Source organism: Vicugna pacos, chromosome 22 (genome assembly GCF_048564905.1).
Source record: "Vicugna pacos chromosome 22, VicPac4, whole genome shotgun sequence".
NCBI lineage: Eukaryota > Metazoa > Chordata > Mammalia > Artiodactyla > Camelidae > Vicugna > Vicugna pacos.
In genome coordinates, this window is record NC_133008.1 from 12,409,261 (window position 1) to 12,426,364 (window position 17,104).

At 37.1% G+C, this 17,104-nt stretch overlaps 1 protein-coding gene across 4 annotated transcripts in view; it reads right to left on the reverse strand.

Annotated features, from left to right (window-relative positions):
* Nucleotides 1-17,104, reverse strand: part of RANBP17 (RAN binding protein 17) — a 267,383-nt gene that overhangs the window by 25,629 nt on the left and 224,650 nt on the right. For 3 of the 4 annotated variants that reach the window (XM_072947248.1, XM_072947247.1, XM_072947249.1), the window contains 3 exons: nt 14,918-15,132; nt 12,784-12,922; nt 1,415-1,581 (listed from right to left, as the gene is read on the reverse strand). In XM_072947248.1, the coding sequence (XP_072803349.1) occupies nt 1,415-1,581; nt 12,784-12,922; nt 14,918-15,132 (521 nt within the window). Of the gene's footprint in view, nt 1-1,414; nt 1,582-12,783; nt 12,923-14,917; nt 15,133-17,104 lie in introns of those variants that run through there. The other variant, XM_072947250.1, reaches the window with a different exon arrangement.

Sequence of the window (17,104 nt, forward strand, 5' to 3'; positions counted from 1 at the left end):
AAACAGACCTTGGTTCACATTGCACTCCAGACAGTTGATCTCTCTGTGCTTCAGTTTATTCATCTGTAAAATTGGGATGATGATGTCCACATTTCAGGGTTGTTGTGGGAATTGAAACGAGAGACTTCTCTGAAAGTTCTCTCCTCTCAGGACACTCTCTGTCATCACTCTATTAATCCAATTATCATATAATTGTTAGTTATCTGTCTCTCTTTCCTACCCGGCAGGAAACATTTTAAGGAGAGAATTTATGTCCTGTGGGTCTGAGTGGTTCTTGCACCTTGCACACAGAAAGTCTTCAGTAAATGTCAGTTACCTTTCTCCTCTTTATCACCAACATGTTGTAACAATTCCAGGGTCATACCAAATAGTTAGAGGCCTAAAGCCCTTTCCTTATTTATACAAAATCTTAATCACAACCTTCCCTGCCAGGAAAACAACTGGTTAACTGAAACATCATCACAAATAAAGTTTACCTAATTTCATTTAAATATTAGCAAAAAATGGCAGCTAGGAAGAAAACCTCTTCCATGGCTGTCTTACTCATTTTCCTCATTTACTTACTCAGACTGACATTTTCTGCTGATTGCAGGCGACTTATTTGCTGACTAATGACATGCTAACGTGTTTACATTTGCAAACCACAGATTATTGTGGAGATAATTTGGCAAAATAAAACAACTGGAAGCAGTACAAAGAGATCATTTTCCAAATTTAGTAGAATTGGAAAATATCATAGTGATGGTATCTCCACAGCAAAATGGTATTATTCTCTTTGAAATGTTTCTGGCATATATATTTGTTTTTATGCATGCTGTTACTGTGGTTTGCAGAAGTGAGTATTTAAAAAACAATATTAAACTTGGATCTAATTCATATTAGCTAGTCAGAAAACACATTTAAAAATAAACAAACTGTGCCTTTACTCTTCAGAGTATGACCTATCTGAACCTTGATTTCTCATCTGAAAATGGGGAAAATGATATGATAAATCAAAGTCCCCAGCAAGTTGCCTGGCACAGACCAGAAGCCCAGCAAATGGCAGTTTCCCAACATACCAGCGTATTCACAAGGCTAACCTGAGATGATATCATTAGAGGCTCTAGGAAGGAAATCCGAGGTTGACTGTTTTGACTGTTTCTAGTCCCAGCTTCGCCTTTTATTTCTTTTGTCTCTTGAGGAGCTATCCTCTTTTTGAATTCTAGCTTCACTGAAGTGAGATGAATGACTCAGAGATTTCTTGAGGGCGGGTAATTGTGAGGCCAGTGTACTACCCTACCTTCTGGGAAAATACTCCTAGAGATTAACGGGTATAGAGTCTTGGCAAGACCAGTTGCTCTAGGAGATATTCAGAGACCAGGTTGGCTTTTGGGAAACTCTCATCTGTTAAACCAGATCACCAACCACCAGTTACCTGCTGCAGGACATCTGGATTTTGCTGCATAAAATGTAACAGTCTCTGACCGGCCTGCGTAGCCTCTCTGCATCGAAGTGGCTTCTTGCCCTCTTTTGCTATGTGCTTGAAGAGGTAAGTCACGATGTAGTCTAAACTGGTACAGCAGCTGGAGGAGACAACTGTATCTGTATGAACAACAAATGAAGATTTACTTGCATTAGTAAAGTGTTTCATCTGATGACAATGCCTCAATTAAAAAAAACCAAACACTTTCTGGTTTCAAAGCATGTTGATTAAACTATAAATTCCTTGACGGCAGGGATTTTTGCCTTGTTTATCTCTTAAAACCTTACGTCCACAACAGGATCTGGCATAGAGACATGTCAGGAATTAAATGATTCCTGGATTGGATTGGACAGAATTTTTCTTATGTGACCTTAATGACCCTCTGTTCAATTCAAGTGACTTTATTAAATACCGACTTGGTGCAAAATGCTCTGCTTCAGGGGACACAGGGTGTAAACTTGGTGCAAAGTATTTTGCTTCAGTGGAAACCCCCACCCTGGTGTCAACAAGCTCATGTACGGAAGTCACTGTAGCCCAATGCTGTGTAAAAATGAGTGACACGCTGCTGTGAGAATTTTGAGGGAGACACTGCATTTGGATGAGGTTCAAGGTGAGTTTGGTAAAGGAGGCAGCATATGAGATGGGCTTGGAAAAGTTATTCCGTTTAAACATAAGGAAGGACATTTTTTCACATGGAGAGATTAGCACAACGCACATAATATGGTGAAAAGGTATGGATTTTGAAGCCAGACAAAAATCTGGTTTCAAATTCCATCTTTTCCAATTACTTGCTGTGTTGTTACTATGATAGAGCCAATTAACCTTTCTGATCATTTATAAAATACCTTGCAGAGGGGAATAAGAAAGTAACTAGAAATTCTCACGGTAAAAAAAGTGATAGTTATTGCGAGCTTATGTTTGGTTAGAAGACAAATGACCTAGAGGGTAATATGTGAAATAAGTCAGACAGAGAAAGATAAATACCATATGATTTCCCTTGTACGTGAAATCTAAAGAATAAAACAAAGGAACAAACACAACAAAAGAGAAACAGAGTCACAGATACAAAGAACAAACAGGTGGTTGCCAGAGGACAGAGGAGCAGGGGGGGATGAGAGCAATAGGTGAGGAAGATTAAGAGGTACAAACTTCCAGTTGCAAAGTATATGAGTCATGGGTATGAAGTGCAGTGTGGGGAACACAACCAATAATAGAATCTTAGTACTGTGACAGACGGTAACTAGACTTACCATAGTGATTATTTTGTAATGTATAGAAATATCAAATGACTATGTTGGGCACCAGGAATCAACATAGTGTTGCAGGTCAATTATACTTCAAAAACAAAGAAACTCATAAAAAAAGAGATTAGACTTGTGGATACCAGAGGCAGGGGTTAGTGGGAAGGGGAACTGGATGAAGGCAGTCAAAAGGTTATAGTTCCAGCTGTAAGATAAGTAAGTATTAGGAACGTAATGTACAACATGATAAATACAACTAATACTGCAGTATGTTATATATGAAAGTTGTTCAGAGTAAATCCTAAGAATACTCATCAAAAGGAAAAAAAAACTTTTAAAAAAATTTTGTATCTATATGAGATGACGTGTGTTCACTAAACTTACCGTGGCAATCACTTCATGAGTCAAATCATATTGCACACCTTAAATTTGTAAAGTGCTATATGTCAATTATAGCTCAATAAAACTGGAAAGGAAGAAAAAAACGGGGGTAGTTATTACCAATTTGCCCTCAAGGTGAAAAGAGGGGGCATATTCACATTTGAGTGAAAGAATGTGTAGAAGAATCGTAAGAGAGAAGGCTGACAAAAAAGCCTGGGCATCCAGTGGTGGGCTGAGACGTACACATTTAATTTGAAAGGCAACAGAGGTGTTATTGAATGTCTTTTTACAGCAAGTAAGTGACATGATTTCTTTGTATACTAAAAATCATTTCATCTACTTCTACTAATCACTTCTGTATAGGTGACTGGATAAAGAAGATGTGGTATATTTATACAATGGAATACTACTCAGCCATAAAAACCGACAACATAATGCCATTTGCAGCAACATGGATGCTCCTAGAGAATGTCATTCTAAGTGAAGTAAGCCAGAAAGAGACAGAAAAATACCATATGAGATCGCTCATATGTGGAATCTAAAAAACAAAAACAAAAACAAAAACAAACAAACAAACAAAAACAAAGCATAAATACAGGACAGAAATAGACTCATGGACAGAGAATACAGACATGTGGTTACCAGGGGGGTAGAGGGTGGGAAGGGATAGACTGGGATTTCAAAATTGTAGAATAGATAAACAAGATTACACTGTATAGCACAGGGAAATATACACAAAATGTTATGATAAATCACAGAGAAAAAAATGTGACGATGAGTGTGTATATGTCCATGAATGACTGAAAAATTGTGCTGAACACTGGAATTTGACACAACACTGTAAAATGATTATAAATCAATAAAAAATGTTAAAAAATCACTTCTGTATATAGTGGGTGCTCTTATTTGCATTTTTCAGGTGAGAAAAATGAAGCTCAGAGATAATTAGCTTATCTAAAGTTCATGGTTTTGATTCAGAGCATGACAATGGCCAGATTTTTTGGCTAATGGCAACATATGGACACGATTCTGGGGAGTTTATGATTAATAACAGAAACAGACAAACCACTGAAAACATGATGGGCACTTTAGAAATGGCAAATACAGTAGACTCGGAAGAGACGGAGAGAGTAGGGCTGGGGAAAAGACTATATACACTGTAAAGGCAACAGTTACTTTCTTACTCATCTTATCTCAGAGGTTCTGAGATGGGTGTGCCTGTGATGGAGGTGAAATATTAGTTGAGTTAATTAAAGAATGGGTAGGCAAAGCTAATCTGAGAAAAAAATTTTTTTAAGCCTTGAGTTTTGTTTAGTAGAAACACTAGAATCAATATAAGACAATAGTTTAAAAACTTTTGCATACATTGTTTTAAAGAGAAATGACATAGTAAATGGAAGGTTTGGGGGCAAGTTTTTAAACACAGACAGACGAATGCATTTAAAATAGAGGATAATTGTAGCTGATGCAGGATCATGAGGGTTTGGATGAAGTCTAAAAGATGAGAGTGGACGATAGTTTTGGGAAATTGTGGAGCTACAGGCTTCTAAGAAAGGAGCTTTTATTTCCTCCTAAAGCATTTGCTTGATTGACTGATTATCTCTCCCCACTAACTGGGTTACTGTGCAGAAAAGGAAGGTTTGGTTTTATAATCCTGGAAGGTAATATATAATGTAGTGGAAAATCTTTAGGCTTAAGAGTCAGGCACAGACTTGTTGAGCCTGTTTGCTTCTCTCTTTTCCTTCACATTTCTATCTTTGAAGTCCCAAACATGAAAGTAAATGGATTAAGTAACTTAACATGCACAAAAAGGAAGCAAGTAGGAAACAGATATGATTCCCCACACCAGTGGAGAGCAATATGCTATCAATCATACAAAAATTATAAAGACGTCACGTAGATTTGGTGACCACGTGCCACGCAGGTTGCATGAAAAGGTTCCAATCTACTGAGTCAGCTATGAAAAAGCCAGGTAAACACTTTAGACATGAAGGTTGGAGCATACATCCTTGCAATAAAAGCACGAAGAAGAGCTTCCATTATGGCTGATCTACGGTTGGGGGCTTTGAAAAGGATGAATGTTATTTCAGGGTAGACTGAAAAGTGTGGAATCATAAGGATCATGGGCCGTTTTATCGAAAACAGAATGAATAGCGCTGAGGATTATGTATTATTATTGGTTTTCTGTATTTGCAGCTCAAGCAATTGTGTGAGATTCAAACAGTGACACTCTCCTGAAAGAGAAGGATGGGCAGAAGTTATGAATTCTCATATTTCGCTCTAGTTCTTGGTGTTTAGAATTTTTTCACTCATGATAGACAATTTTAGATAGAATTTTTAAGCCTAATAGGCACTTTGCAACTTTTTAGCAACTTGTTTGGCACTGAAAACAACCAAATACTCCTTTTCTCCTACAACTGGTCTCCATAGGAAGCATTCACAGCCTTCTTGCTCACTAAGACCCAACACAGAGAGCTGTTCTGAAATGGGGCTGAGAAGAAATTTGGCTTTGACTCACAATTTCTTACCAGAGCAGAGGGGAGGAGGAAGGTCTTGGAAAAACAGCGTGAAAGGCAATTTCAGAAACAAAAGGCATATTCGGCTGGTATGGTCATTTAGGTTTGAATTTGTATTTTCTAGATGTTTGACTATATGAAGATTCAATTTGCACCTCTGTAAAGTGCGCTTAATACTACCTACTTTGCAAGGTGTTTTGAGACATTAATGAGAGGAAGCGGGTCAAGACTGTAACACAGCGCCCAACATTAGGTTTCCCTCTTTTCACTTCCTGTTTGTTTTCCTGGCTACTTCAATCCCTAAACACCAACTCTGGCCTCCCATTTAGCTAACTCACAGCTCTCTTCTCTCTTTAGCATGTTTTTGGTGGGAGAAACTAATGTACAAGGTCTCTAAGTTTCTAAGTATTTCCTGATTGTTTTACTCCTATATTATATTTATAAATTTATTCTATCCAATTCAAGTATGTCTTCAAAATAACATACTCTCTTTATTAATAATGAATATTTTATTAATAATCAACTTAAGGGGGAAATTTCTGGTGGTTTCCAGTTGGTTCAGTTTTTCACTTGCCTCTGCATTTCCTTGTTTTGCCTTTTGTGCCATCCTTTGCTTTCTTGGAACGCACCCCCATCCCTGCTACATCAATCTTCAGAGCCTCCCCTGATCACTTCTTCTACAAAAGCCAGACAAACATTCCCTATTTACTATCTTATTCTACGTTTCTGTTTAGCACTTACCATGACTGGACAATTTCCTGTGTGTGTGTATGTTTGCTGTTTATCTCTCCTTATTAGAATGAAACCTTCACATGAGTAGAGAACTCATCTGTCTTGTTCTCTTCAGTACTGCCAAGGTCTAGAATGGTACCTGGTATCTAGCATGTGCATAACCGATATTTATTAAATGAATGAGTTGAGAGTCATTCTTAAGAGCAGCTTTTTTGTAAGCTCTGCGTTTGGTCTCTGTAAGACTACGGGGGTAGGTGGTGGTGGTGGTGGACGGGTGATTAAAATGATGGAGAATACAATCACTTTTCTCACTTGCCTGTCTGTTTTCCCAAATTACAGAGGGCCTGAAACTAAAAATGGTAGTGAATGATTAATGAAAAAAATTTAATATCACGTTAAGCCTATTAGGCAAGTCACTGCTCTATCACTGATTCAACTTTTTTGTACCTCCCTCTCATTTTTCCCGCTGAGGCTACAGTGGAACTGAAACCTGCTTGTAACCCAAATACTACCTATAAATGTATCTTTGCAAATGTATCATTGTTGGAAAAGGAGAAACCCAAGTGGTTACTTTCAATAATCTAAATAATCCTCTCTCCTGAAGACACAGGGCACAATTCACCTGTGACCTTTATGATGTGGGTCTGGCAGGGTGGCGAGGTGAAAAGGAATGGGCTTTAGAGTTGGAAAGACTCCTAGATCAGGCACTTATCAGTTGTATGACCTTAGACAAGCAGTTTCACCTCTCTGGGCAACAGCTTACTCATCTGTATAATGAAAATAGTATTACTAATTAATTCATTCAATAAATATTTATTAAGTACTTACTACATGTTAAGCACTAGGAAAAAAGTGGTCATTAAGACACTGTTCCTGTCAAGTAGGAAGCGTACAGTCAAGCAGGAAATAAGGCCAAGCAGTGCTATTTGCGTATTTAACCTGGTTTTGGTCTGCAGAGTGGTTCTGAGAACGAGATGAGTGAAGGACACATGTGAAAACACCTATGGCAGCATCAGGCAGAGTCTGTGTAAATGGTCATACCCTTAATAAGTGGCAGCCCTGGACTAAGCCCAAGTTCAGTGTTCCCTCTGTAAGGCCACTTGTCAAGATTCCTTTGAGAGCCTTGTTAAAATGCAGATTCCAGGCCTAAGATCACACTTCGAGAACAACATAGCCATCTGCAACTAATTCAAATTCTTCAGGTATTACTATGATATGAGATGGAAGAATGTCAAGACAAACTAATAATCAAAGACAAGACTTCAGGTTTTGTCCATGAAGGATTAACTGCCATGAGAATTTTTCCTTCTGCCATGAACAACCAGAAAACAGGACAAAATATATGAAACAACGTTTCTCAATTACTGCACAAGAAGCCGTACAGGACTATTAAACCAGAGAGGAGGGAAACAAATGAGGTAATGCCTGCACAACTGCTCATGCTCACTGCTCAATGCAGCTTCTAGGCTACAGTCCAGGAAGGGAGAACACAAGGAAAGCCACGTGGTCTCACTGAGTTGAAGAGAAACAGCTGGGATCTGGGGAGACCGAGGCAGCAGCCAGAACTTGTGGGACAGAGTACCAGTGAGTGGAACTATACGAGGAGAGAGTTCTGGAGATCTGCACCTCCAGTCTTTGAACAATGTAACAGAGATAAATAACCTGTAGCTGGATTTCCAGAAGGAAGGGAGACAGAGGGAGAGAGGTAGACTGCAATTATTTGAATGCAATATGTGATTATACTATTTGAAGGTGTAGATTGTAAGCCCTAGAAAAACCACTAAAAATAAAGAAGTATGGCAAATAAACTCATAGGGGATATAAAAAACATAAAAGACATTAAATTAATCCAAACCAAAAGAAGGCAGAAAAAAAGGACCAAAGCCCAGATAGGATAAAGAAAAAACAAATAGCAATATTGTAGATTTAAACTCAAATATACAGATAGTTACATTAAATGTAAATGGCTGAAACACTGTTTAGAAGGCAGAGATAATCGGATTTGACATAAAAATATGACCCAATTATATGCTGTATGTTAGGCAAATATATCCACATCCTAATACCCTGAATCCATAAAGGAGTTAGGTTACACAGCAAAGAATAATTAAGTCTGCATATGAATTAAGGTTGCTAATCAGTTGAACTAAAAATAGGGACATTAACCTGGATTATCTGGGGGGCCCAAGGTGAGTGTAAGAGAGAGGCAGGAGACGTCAGAATCAATGGGATATGTTTCTAAGAATGGTCAGAGATATTCGGCGTTGCTATGATTTGAAGATAGAGGACAGGAGCCATGAGCCAAGGGATGAAGGTTGGAGGCTGGAGGAGGCAAGGAAACAGACTTGCTCTTAGAAAGGAACACAGCTCTGCTGACACCTTGATTTCGGCCTGATGAGACCCATGGCAGATCTATGATCTAAAGAACTACAGGACAGTACCTTTACATTGTTTTAAGCCACCAAGCTCATAAACATTTGTTACAACAGCAACAGAAAATATCTGCTGTCTACCCAAAATGAACTTTAAATACAGAGACACAGAAAGACTAAAAGTGAAATGGTGGGAAAGAGGCTAACTCTAATCAAAAGAAAGCTGGAGAGGCTAGTAATATCAGACAAAGTAGATTTCAGAGGAAGGAATAGTACCAGAGATAAACAAGGTCATTTCATAATGATAAAGGGGTAAGTTAATCAAGGGAACATAACATTCCTAAATATTTATATACTTAATCACAGAGCTTCAAAATACTTTATACAAAAACTGACAGAGCTGAAAGGAGGAATGGGCCAATCTATAATTAAAGTCAGAGGCTTCAGCACTTCTCCCTTGGTAATTCATAGGACAAGTAGAAAACAAACAGACAAAATCCAATAAAAATATAGAAAATCTGAACATTATCAATTAATTTAGACCTGACATTTAGAGAATGCTCTTTCCAACAACAGTAGAATACACATTCATTTCAAATTCCCCATGGAACATTCACCAAATATAATGAACCAAAAAAAGATTCAATAAATACAAAAGTTCTAATAGTCACTGAGTATATTCTGTGACTACAATGGAATTAAACTAGAATTAATAAAAAAAGATTAAAAGTTAAACCTTGTGCTTCTAAGTAAGAACTCACTGGTAACAGAAGAAATCATCTCAGCAATTAGAAAATATTTTTAAACTGAATGGAAAAGAATCCCCAAATACACAAAAATTTGGTGAGTTGTAGCCACAGTAGTGCTTGAAGCATTAAATGTGTATATTAGAAAAGCAAAAAAAAGTCCAAGATCAGCAATCTAAGCTGTAGTCTCCCTGAAAAAGCTACAGAAGGAAAAGCAAATAAACTGAAGGAAGGAAATTATAATGATCATACCTGAAATCAATGAAACAAGAAACGGAAAAATAATAGAGAAATCACTGAAAACTGAAAGCTGGTTCTTTGCATAAAACTGATAAACCTAGAGCCAGAATGATCAAAAAAAAAAAAAAAAAGAAAAGAAAAAGAAGACGTTGCCAACATCAGGGATGAAAGAGGGAACATCACTAGAGATTCTACAGAACTCACATTGTATAGCAAGAGGATATTATGGATGATTTTATGTCAATAATGTCAGATGAACTTTAGATGAAATGGACAAGTTCCTTTAAAGACACAAAAACTACTCAAGATGTAATAGGTAACTGGAATAGTCCTATGTCCACTATGGAAATTTAATTTGTAGCTAATAACCTTCTAATAAAGCAAAATCTAGGCCTAATGGCTTCACTAGGGAATTCTATCAAACATTTAAGGAAGAAATGGTAACAACTCTACACAAACTTCTTAAGAAAATAGGAGAGGAGGGAACATTTTCAAACTCATTTTATAAAGGCCCCAGTCCAACACTAAGAAAAGGCAGAGATAAGAAGAACAGAAAACTATAAAGGAAGGACTACAGAAGAACACGTCAATAGCTGTCACGAACATAAATGTAAAAAATCTGTACTAAAGTTCTAGAAAGTTGAATCCAGTAATACATAAGAAGAATGATTCATTGTAAACAAGTGTGGAATGCAAGGTTGTTTTAACATTCAACTATCCATCAATGTGATGATTAACATTGTGTAATGCATTAATAGACCAAAAAAGGTAAACCACATGATCACCTCAGTATATGTAGAAAAAGAATTTGATAAAATTCAACACCCATTCATGATAACACTCTCAGAAAACTACAAGAGAAGTGAATTTCCTCAACAAGATAAAGAATATCTATGAAAAGCCTAGAGTTAACATTACGCTGAATGGTGAAAGAACGAATACTTCCTGCATAACTCAGGAGACAAGGAAAGAACGTTTGCTACCATCACTTCCAATTAACATTGCCCTATAGGTCCTAGCCAGCGTGATAAAGAAGGAAAAAAAAAAGAAGTCACAGATTGGAAAGGAAGAGGTAAAACTACATTTGCAGACACATCTATGTAGAAAATCTTCAGAAATTAACAAAAGGTTATCAGGAGTAATAAGCAAATTTAGCCAGGTTACAGGTTACACGGTCAACATACTGAAAAATCAACCACAACTCTACATGGCAGCAAAAACAATAGAAATTGAAATTCAATATAATTTACAATAGCATAAAAACAAAATATGTATAAATGTAACAACATATGGTTAAGGCTTATACATTTAAAACTATAGCTTGAGAAAAGTTAAAGAAGATCTAAATAAATGGACAGGTATGGCATTTTCAGGAACTGAACACTCAGTATTGCTAAGATGTCAAGTCTCCCCAAATTGGACTACAGATTCAATGCAACCTAATATATTTCCTTGCTCATTTTTTTTCCTAACAGGAGTAACTGACAAGGTGACTAATACTTGTAAAAAATGCAGAGGACCCAGAATAGCCAAGACAATTTTAAAAGAGGAAAACAAAACTAGAGGGCTACAGTACCGGACTTTAAGACTTACTATAAAGTTAGGACAGTATAGAAGCGGCACAAAGTAATCTACTAGATAAAGGATGTTCTTCAACAAAAGAAGCTAGAACAACTGAATACTCATGTTAAAAAAAAAAGAATCCTGGCTTTTATTTCATAATACAAAAAATATATTGAAATGAATCATAGACCTAAATGTGAGAACTGAAACTATAAAACTTTTAGAAGAAAATATAGAAAAAACCTTCACGGTCTTGGGTTAAAAAGCAAAGATTTCTTAGGATAGGACCCAAAAGACATGAACTGTAGGAAAAAATAATAATAAGTTGGGCTTCCTAAGAATTGAACCCTTTCGCTCTTCAGAAGATACTATTAAGAAAATAAAAAAGAAAAGCCAAGGCTGAAAAAATAGTTGTAAAACATATACCTGTTCAAAGAGCTGTATCTAGAATAAACAACAAACTCTTCTAAGATAAAGAACCCAGCTAAAAAAAAACCAAAAAAAAACCAGGTAGAATGTTTGAAAAAATACTTCATGAAGAAGATACTTGAATGGCAAATAAGCATGAAAAGATGCTCAAATCATCATTCATTAGTGAAATGCAAATTAAACCACAAGAAGATTCCACTTCCCCCTCATGAGGATGGCTAATATTTAAAAGACTGATAATAGCAAGTGTTAGAGAAGATAGGGGGCAACTGGGGCCCTCATACATTGCTGGGGGGAGCAAAATGGTACAATCACTTTGGGAACCAGTTTGGCAGTTTTTTATAATTTAAAATATACACTTAGCATACAACCCAGAAATTCCATGCTGGTATTTACCTAGGAGAAATAATATTTGTCCACAGAAAGACTTGTACATGAATGTTCATAGTAGCATTATTCAAAGTAACCAAATAATGGAAACCACCAAAATGTTATCTATCAGCTGGTGAATATATAAACAAATGTGGAAATCCATACAATGGAATAATACTCAGCAATAGAAAGAAAAAACTAACTGATTTGCAAAACAGCATGGATGAATCTCAAAGGTATTATGCTAAATGAAAAAGGCCAGACACAAACGGCTATATGTTATATGATTCCACTTATACGAAATTTTGGAAAAGGCAAAGTATAGTGAGAGAAAGTAGACAGTAGTTCCTTGGGGCTGAGACTGGGGGAAGGGATTGATTCGTAGGGGTCACAAGGGAGCTTTCTGTGGTGATGAAAATGTTCTGTATCTTGCTGTGGTGGTTCATGACTGTGTACATACATTTGTCAGGACTCATTGAGCTGTTCACTTAAAATCAATGATTTTTACAGTGTGTAAATCATACCTTAATAAAGCTGATTAAAAAATAAACTATCAAAATATGAAAAAAGAGCATTTCCTCTCTTGCAAGTAATAGTCAAAAAATAATCTTTCGGTTTTGGTACACAAATCTCTCCCCGCTTTGTAGGACAATCATCTCAACAAACACATACATTGAGAGACCACAATCAAGTTTTTCCTCTGAAAACAATGTTCTCCATGATACTGACCAAGAGTCGTGAGTCCCTCTGAGATGGATGTGAGAACATACAGGAGAACGGGAGGCTCTAAGTTGGTGATGAAGCTCATGTGGTCCTGGGTGAGACATTCCAGGAGTGGATAATAAGACTGGCTCAGTTTCCTATATTGCTGTAACAGAAATACTAAGTGTCAGGCCACAGGGAAGTAAAAGACAGTTAAAGTCCAGTGAAAATTGCTATTTATAATACTGTATATTATAGCCTTACTTAAACATACATGAAATAAACATAAATACATAATCACAGATACATAAAATAAATACATGGAACAAATGACATAATGATTCTCAATTCAGTATTTAAAAGGGTTTTAATAAGAATCTCTTGATCTCTAGAAATCCTAATTTGAAGCTACAGCACAGCATAGTATGTAATTTCAATTTTGCCTTATATGGTTAACACTCAAAATGCAAGTAAAATCTCTGTAGTGTGGAATTTAGAAGACTGAATTATTTTTCTGAACTGGAATATGGTAACACTGAACTGTATTTAATAGTGGTTAGGCAACCTTTTTTTTTTTTAACACAAAGAAATTTGCTGATTATTATAATAGGATTTGGCACTGCAGTCTGCCGTATTTATGCAATGTCAACCAATCTAACTAAATCATAACTTGGTAAATAGTTTAGTATTTACCGTACATTATAGGTAAAAGGTAAGTGCATGAGGAAGATACCTGGAAAACCTCAAATGAAACTCAAACCAATATCAAAGAAGTACAATAAAGCAGAGCAGTATTTATTAAAGTGAGATTAAGACTACCTCCGTAAGAATCACATGGGGTGCTTGTTAAAAATGTAGTTTTCTGATCTCCACTCCAGACTCAGAAAACAAAAGCCTCTGCAATGAGTTCTTGAAATGTGCATTTAAAAAATGTACACTAAGGGAGTCCTAAGCACTCTCTATTTTGAGATTACTGAGTTAGAGGTTTGCTTGTCTGTTAGAAGAAGAGAAATTCCTAGAACCCTATCAGGTTTGTTTTGGGTGGACCTCAACTGTAATGAAGAGCTCCCTCAATGAGGTGTCTAAAACACACGGCTGATCGACTCAAGTTTCTTCTTTGTAATTTCTGTCGTACAGGCAGCCTTCAATGCGCATTCCATTCTATTGCAAAGAGGATTGACAACTTTGGCTTGAGATGTGGTTCTATTAAGACCAGCTTAGAAAGTTGGAAGAGGGTGCCATTAGTCTGTTGGAATGTCAAGGAGCATTTCTCACGGGCTGACTAGTGAAGGCCCCCCAGATCTGACTTGTAACCTTGGGCTGGGAGCGGGTGAGAAAGCCTGAACCAAGCCTGAACATGAATTTGGCTGTGTTACTGAAGTAATTACTGTAACCACATTGGGCACATATTAGCTTTTGTGTAATCAGGCAGAGATGTTTTTAAAAAAGTCTGATAATGACACAGCTCACTGGAGGAGCCTGGAAATTTGAATATCCAACAAGCGGCCCAGGTGATTCTGATGGGCTTCAAAGTCTGAAACCATTGACATAAATCATAGAAACTAGATGGCAGAGTAGAAAAGGGACCTGGAGATCACTTTGTTTAATTTATTCATTTTAAAGGTGAGGAAATTGAAGCCTGGAGAAATAGAGAAGGTGATTTATTCAAGGTAAATGACTGGTGAGTGGCAGAGCAGAGACCGTACACCAGGCTGCTCAACCTTCAGGTTAGCACCCTGTCCACCACACCACAATTCTAATGGAAAGGAAGGCCAAACAGCTTGGGAAGTAGAGCCGAAACGAAGCCAGAAGGTCCCACAGCCCATTCTGCATGTTTTGCCTTAGGAAACACAGACTTTTTGAATTATGAGCACAGCTGTAAGCAATGTGTTGAAACGGCTAATTACATGTTCTCTAGATAGAGAGCCTGGAACACTCTAGATGACTGATTTGTCAGAGGTGGTAGCTGCAGTTTTAAAAACTGCACATTTAATACCACTACAGTTGTTCAAATTCTTAAAGTTAAATCAAGATGCTGTCCTAAACCATAAAATATTCTGGTGCTGCTCTAACTCCCCGGGCTTTGTCATAACAATTCCAAGCCTGTGGTGGTGTTACTTCACATTTCACGCAAAGACTCCCATGATGCATGATTGCTTACTAGCAGGTCACTGTGGGACACTGACAGCAGCATTTTGACAAAGGCCTGGAGTACATTGTCAAAATGGTTGTCCCCATACAACTTGAAGACGCCAAAGCTGACATAATTTCCACACAAGGCAGATTTGAGAGCTGAATAGCAGATGGAGATGCCCTTGAGTTTCATTGGATAAATCTGATCTTTTGAGAGGCTCCCAAGGGATAGGATCTGATTACCTGTTTTAGGGTAAAAGCAGAAAGACAAAGCGGTATAAGCAGATGTAATTCAAAGCAGTTACGAGGCACATTATTTAACATTTTCACTTCACTGCTAATGGTCATTTCCTCCTACCAGTGTTCCAAGAATTAGACTATCCATGTAATGAAAAATATAAACACATAAGCCAGTTTACCTGGGAGTACAAATGGCCCAAGGAAAACCAATCAAGGGTACTGGAAAACTTTTATATTTTTATCTGAATGGTAATTACATTAATATATATGTATATACACGGAAATTCAGTGAGTTGTACTCTTTAAGATTAGTTCACTTTATGCACTTTAATACATATATTATCTCCTTTTCAATAAGACGTTTAAAAAAAGTAGGAGTAAATAACTAAATCAAGAAAAAAGATAACTTAGGCAGAGATAAGTTAGCTCGAAGTTGTGGGGTGAATTTTCAGCCTTTTCACATTGATATTGAGTTACTTCACTCTTAGGAGTCTCACAGATTTCGTACATGAATTAAATGAAATAAGACACATAAGAAGTTCTTGGCACAGCGCACAGTAAATGTTACTTCTTCTCCTTAGATCCTTTTTCAGAAAATCTAAAGAGATGATTGTTTACAAACTGTATTTAAATTCTATGTTTGACCATCAAAAGACAAAGAAATGTTTATGTAATCACCTTACAATTTTTTTGTAGTTAGCATTTACAACCAACAATTTCTCTTCCTGAAATGTGTGCTAATAAGGCACGTTACCAGGCAATACCCAAGGATACTTTTTAAAAAATTATAACGTCATACATATTTCTTAGCTCTGCTTCTCCCTGTTCAAGCCTGAGTACTGCTTCTAAAACTGCATCTAAATTCAATTTACAAAATTCAGAAGTATATTGTGGTTTTGTACTGTGTCAATTGGGCTAAACAAAAATTACATTTCCCAGAACTCATTTTGCTGTGCGGTTGTGGGCTAGAATTGAACAAAAGAGAAATCTGTATGAGATTTGGAAGGTGGAAGTGAAGTAGCAGCCATGACTTTCTGAAGGTAGTTGTGATTAGAGGTGTGAGAAAAAGATGTAGAAATACTTCTGGGTTTCTGTTTGTCCTTGTTCTTTCCTGCTCTGTGCCTAGAACTACAAGCCCTGTTGACCAATAACCCCAAGTCTATCACCAAGTGCTTGGCAGCAAAAAGAGAGCAGCAGCTGTGCAGAGGCAACAGTCTTCTGCTGACCTCTATGCTTCCACACCACTCCCTCCTCTCACCCTGCATCCTTTCATGGTCCCACTCCAGCAGGTGGATGTCTCTAGCTTTCAGGTTTCCCTGCAAGCTCCAACTTGTCCATCCATGCCATTGTTTCAGGAGGGCTGACTGGGGATTTTTTTTTTTTCCTGAACTTCTAACTCTATTTCCCCATCTTTGCCCAAGGTTATATAAGGTTTAATACCTAAAATAGATCCCCTATTCCATAAGTGACAGTGTTTTTCCCTGTTTGAATCCCGACTGATATTATGGTAACCACATGTTTACTAAGAGGTTAAGGACCAATAATTCTAGCAGAGCATGAAACACAGGTTCAGCCCAGGGTGAAGGTTTTCTCCTCTTTATCTGCCTTAATAAAACATTTCTGTATACAGGTTTTCTTCTGTGGCTTTGCTTATAATTTATACATTTGAATGATAACACCATTGTCTAGAAGGCTGAGGCATATCCTGGAATTATACCACATTCTATATCCTTTCTCATGACCTCATCCTAACTTACCTTAGAAAGATATTGCAAGTTTCATAAACTTTCAACTCAATATGATAGCATTTAATAGCTACTATGTGTGAGGCTGGGACAAACAAATGAATGAAATAAAATCTCTGTTCTGAAGGACTGCAGTCTGGTGGGAGAAATAGATTTGTAAATAAATAATTCCATACAATGTGACAAACACTATCAGAAAGGTATGTCAAGATTTTATGGGAAAAAGGAAT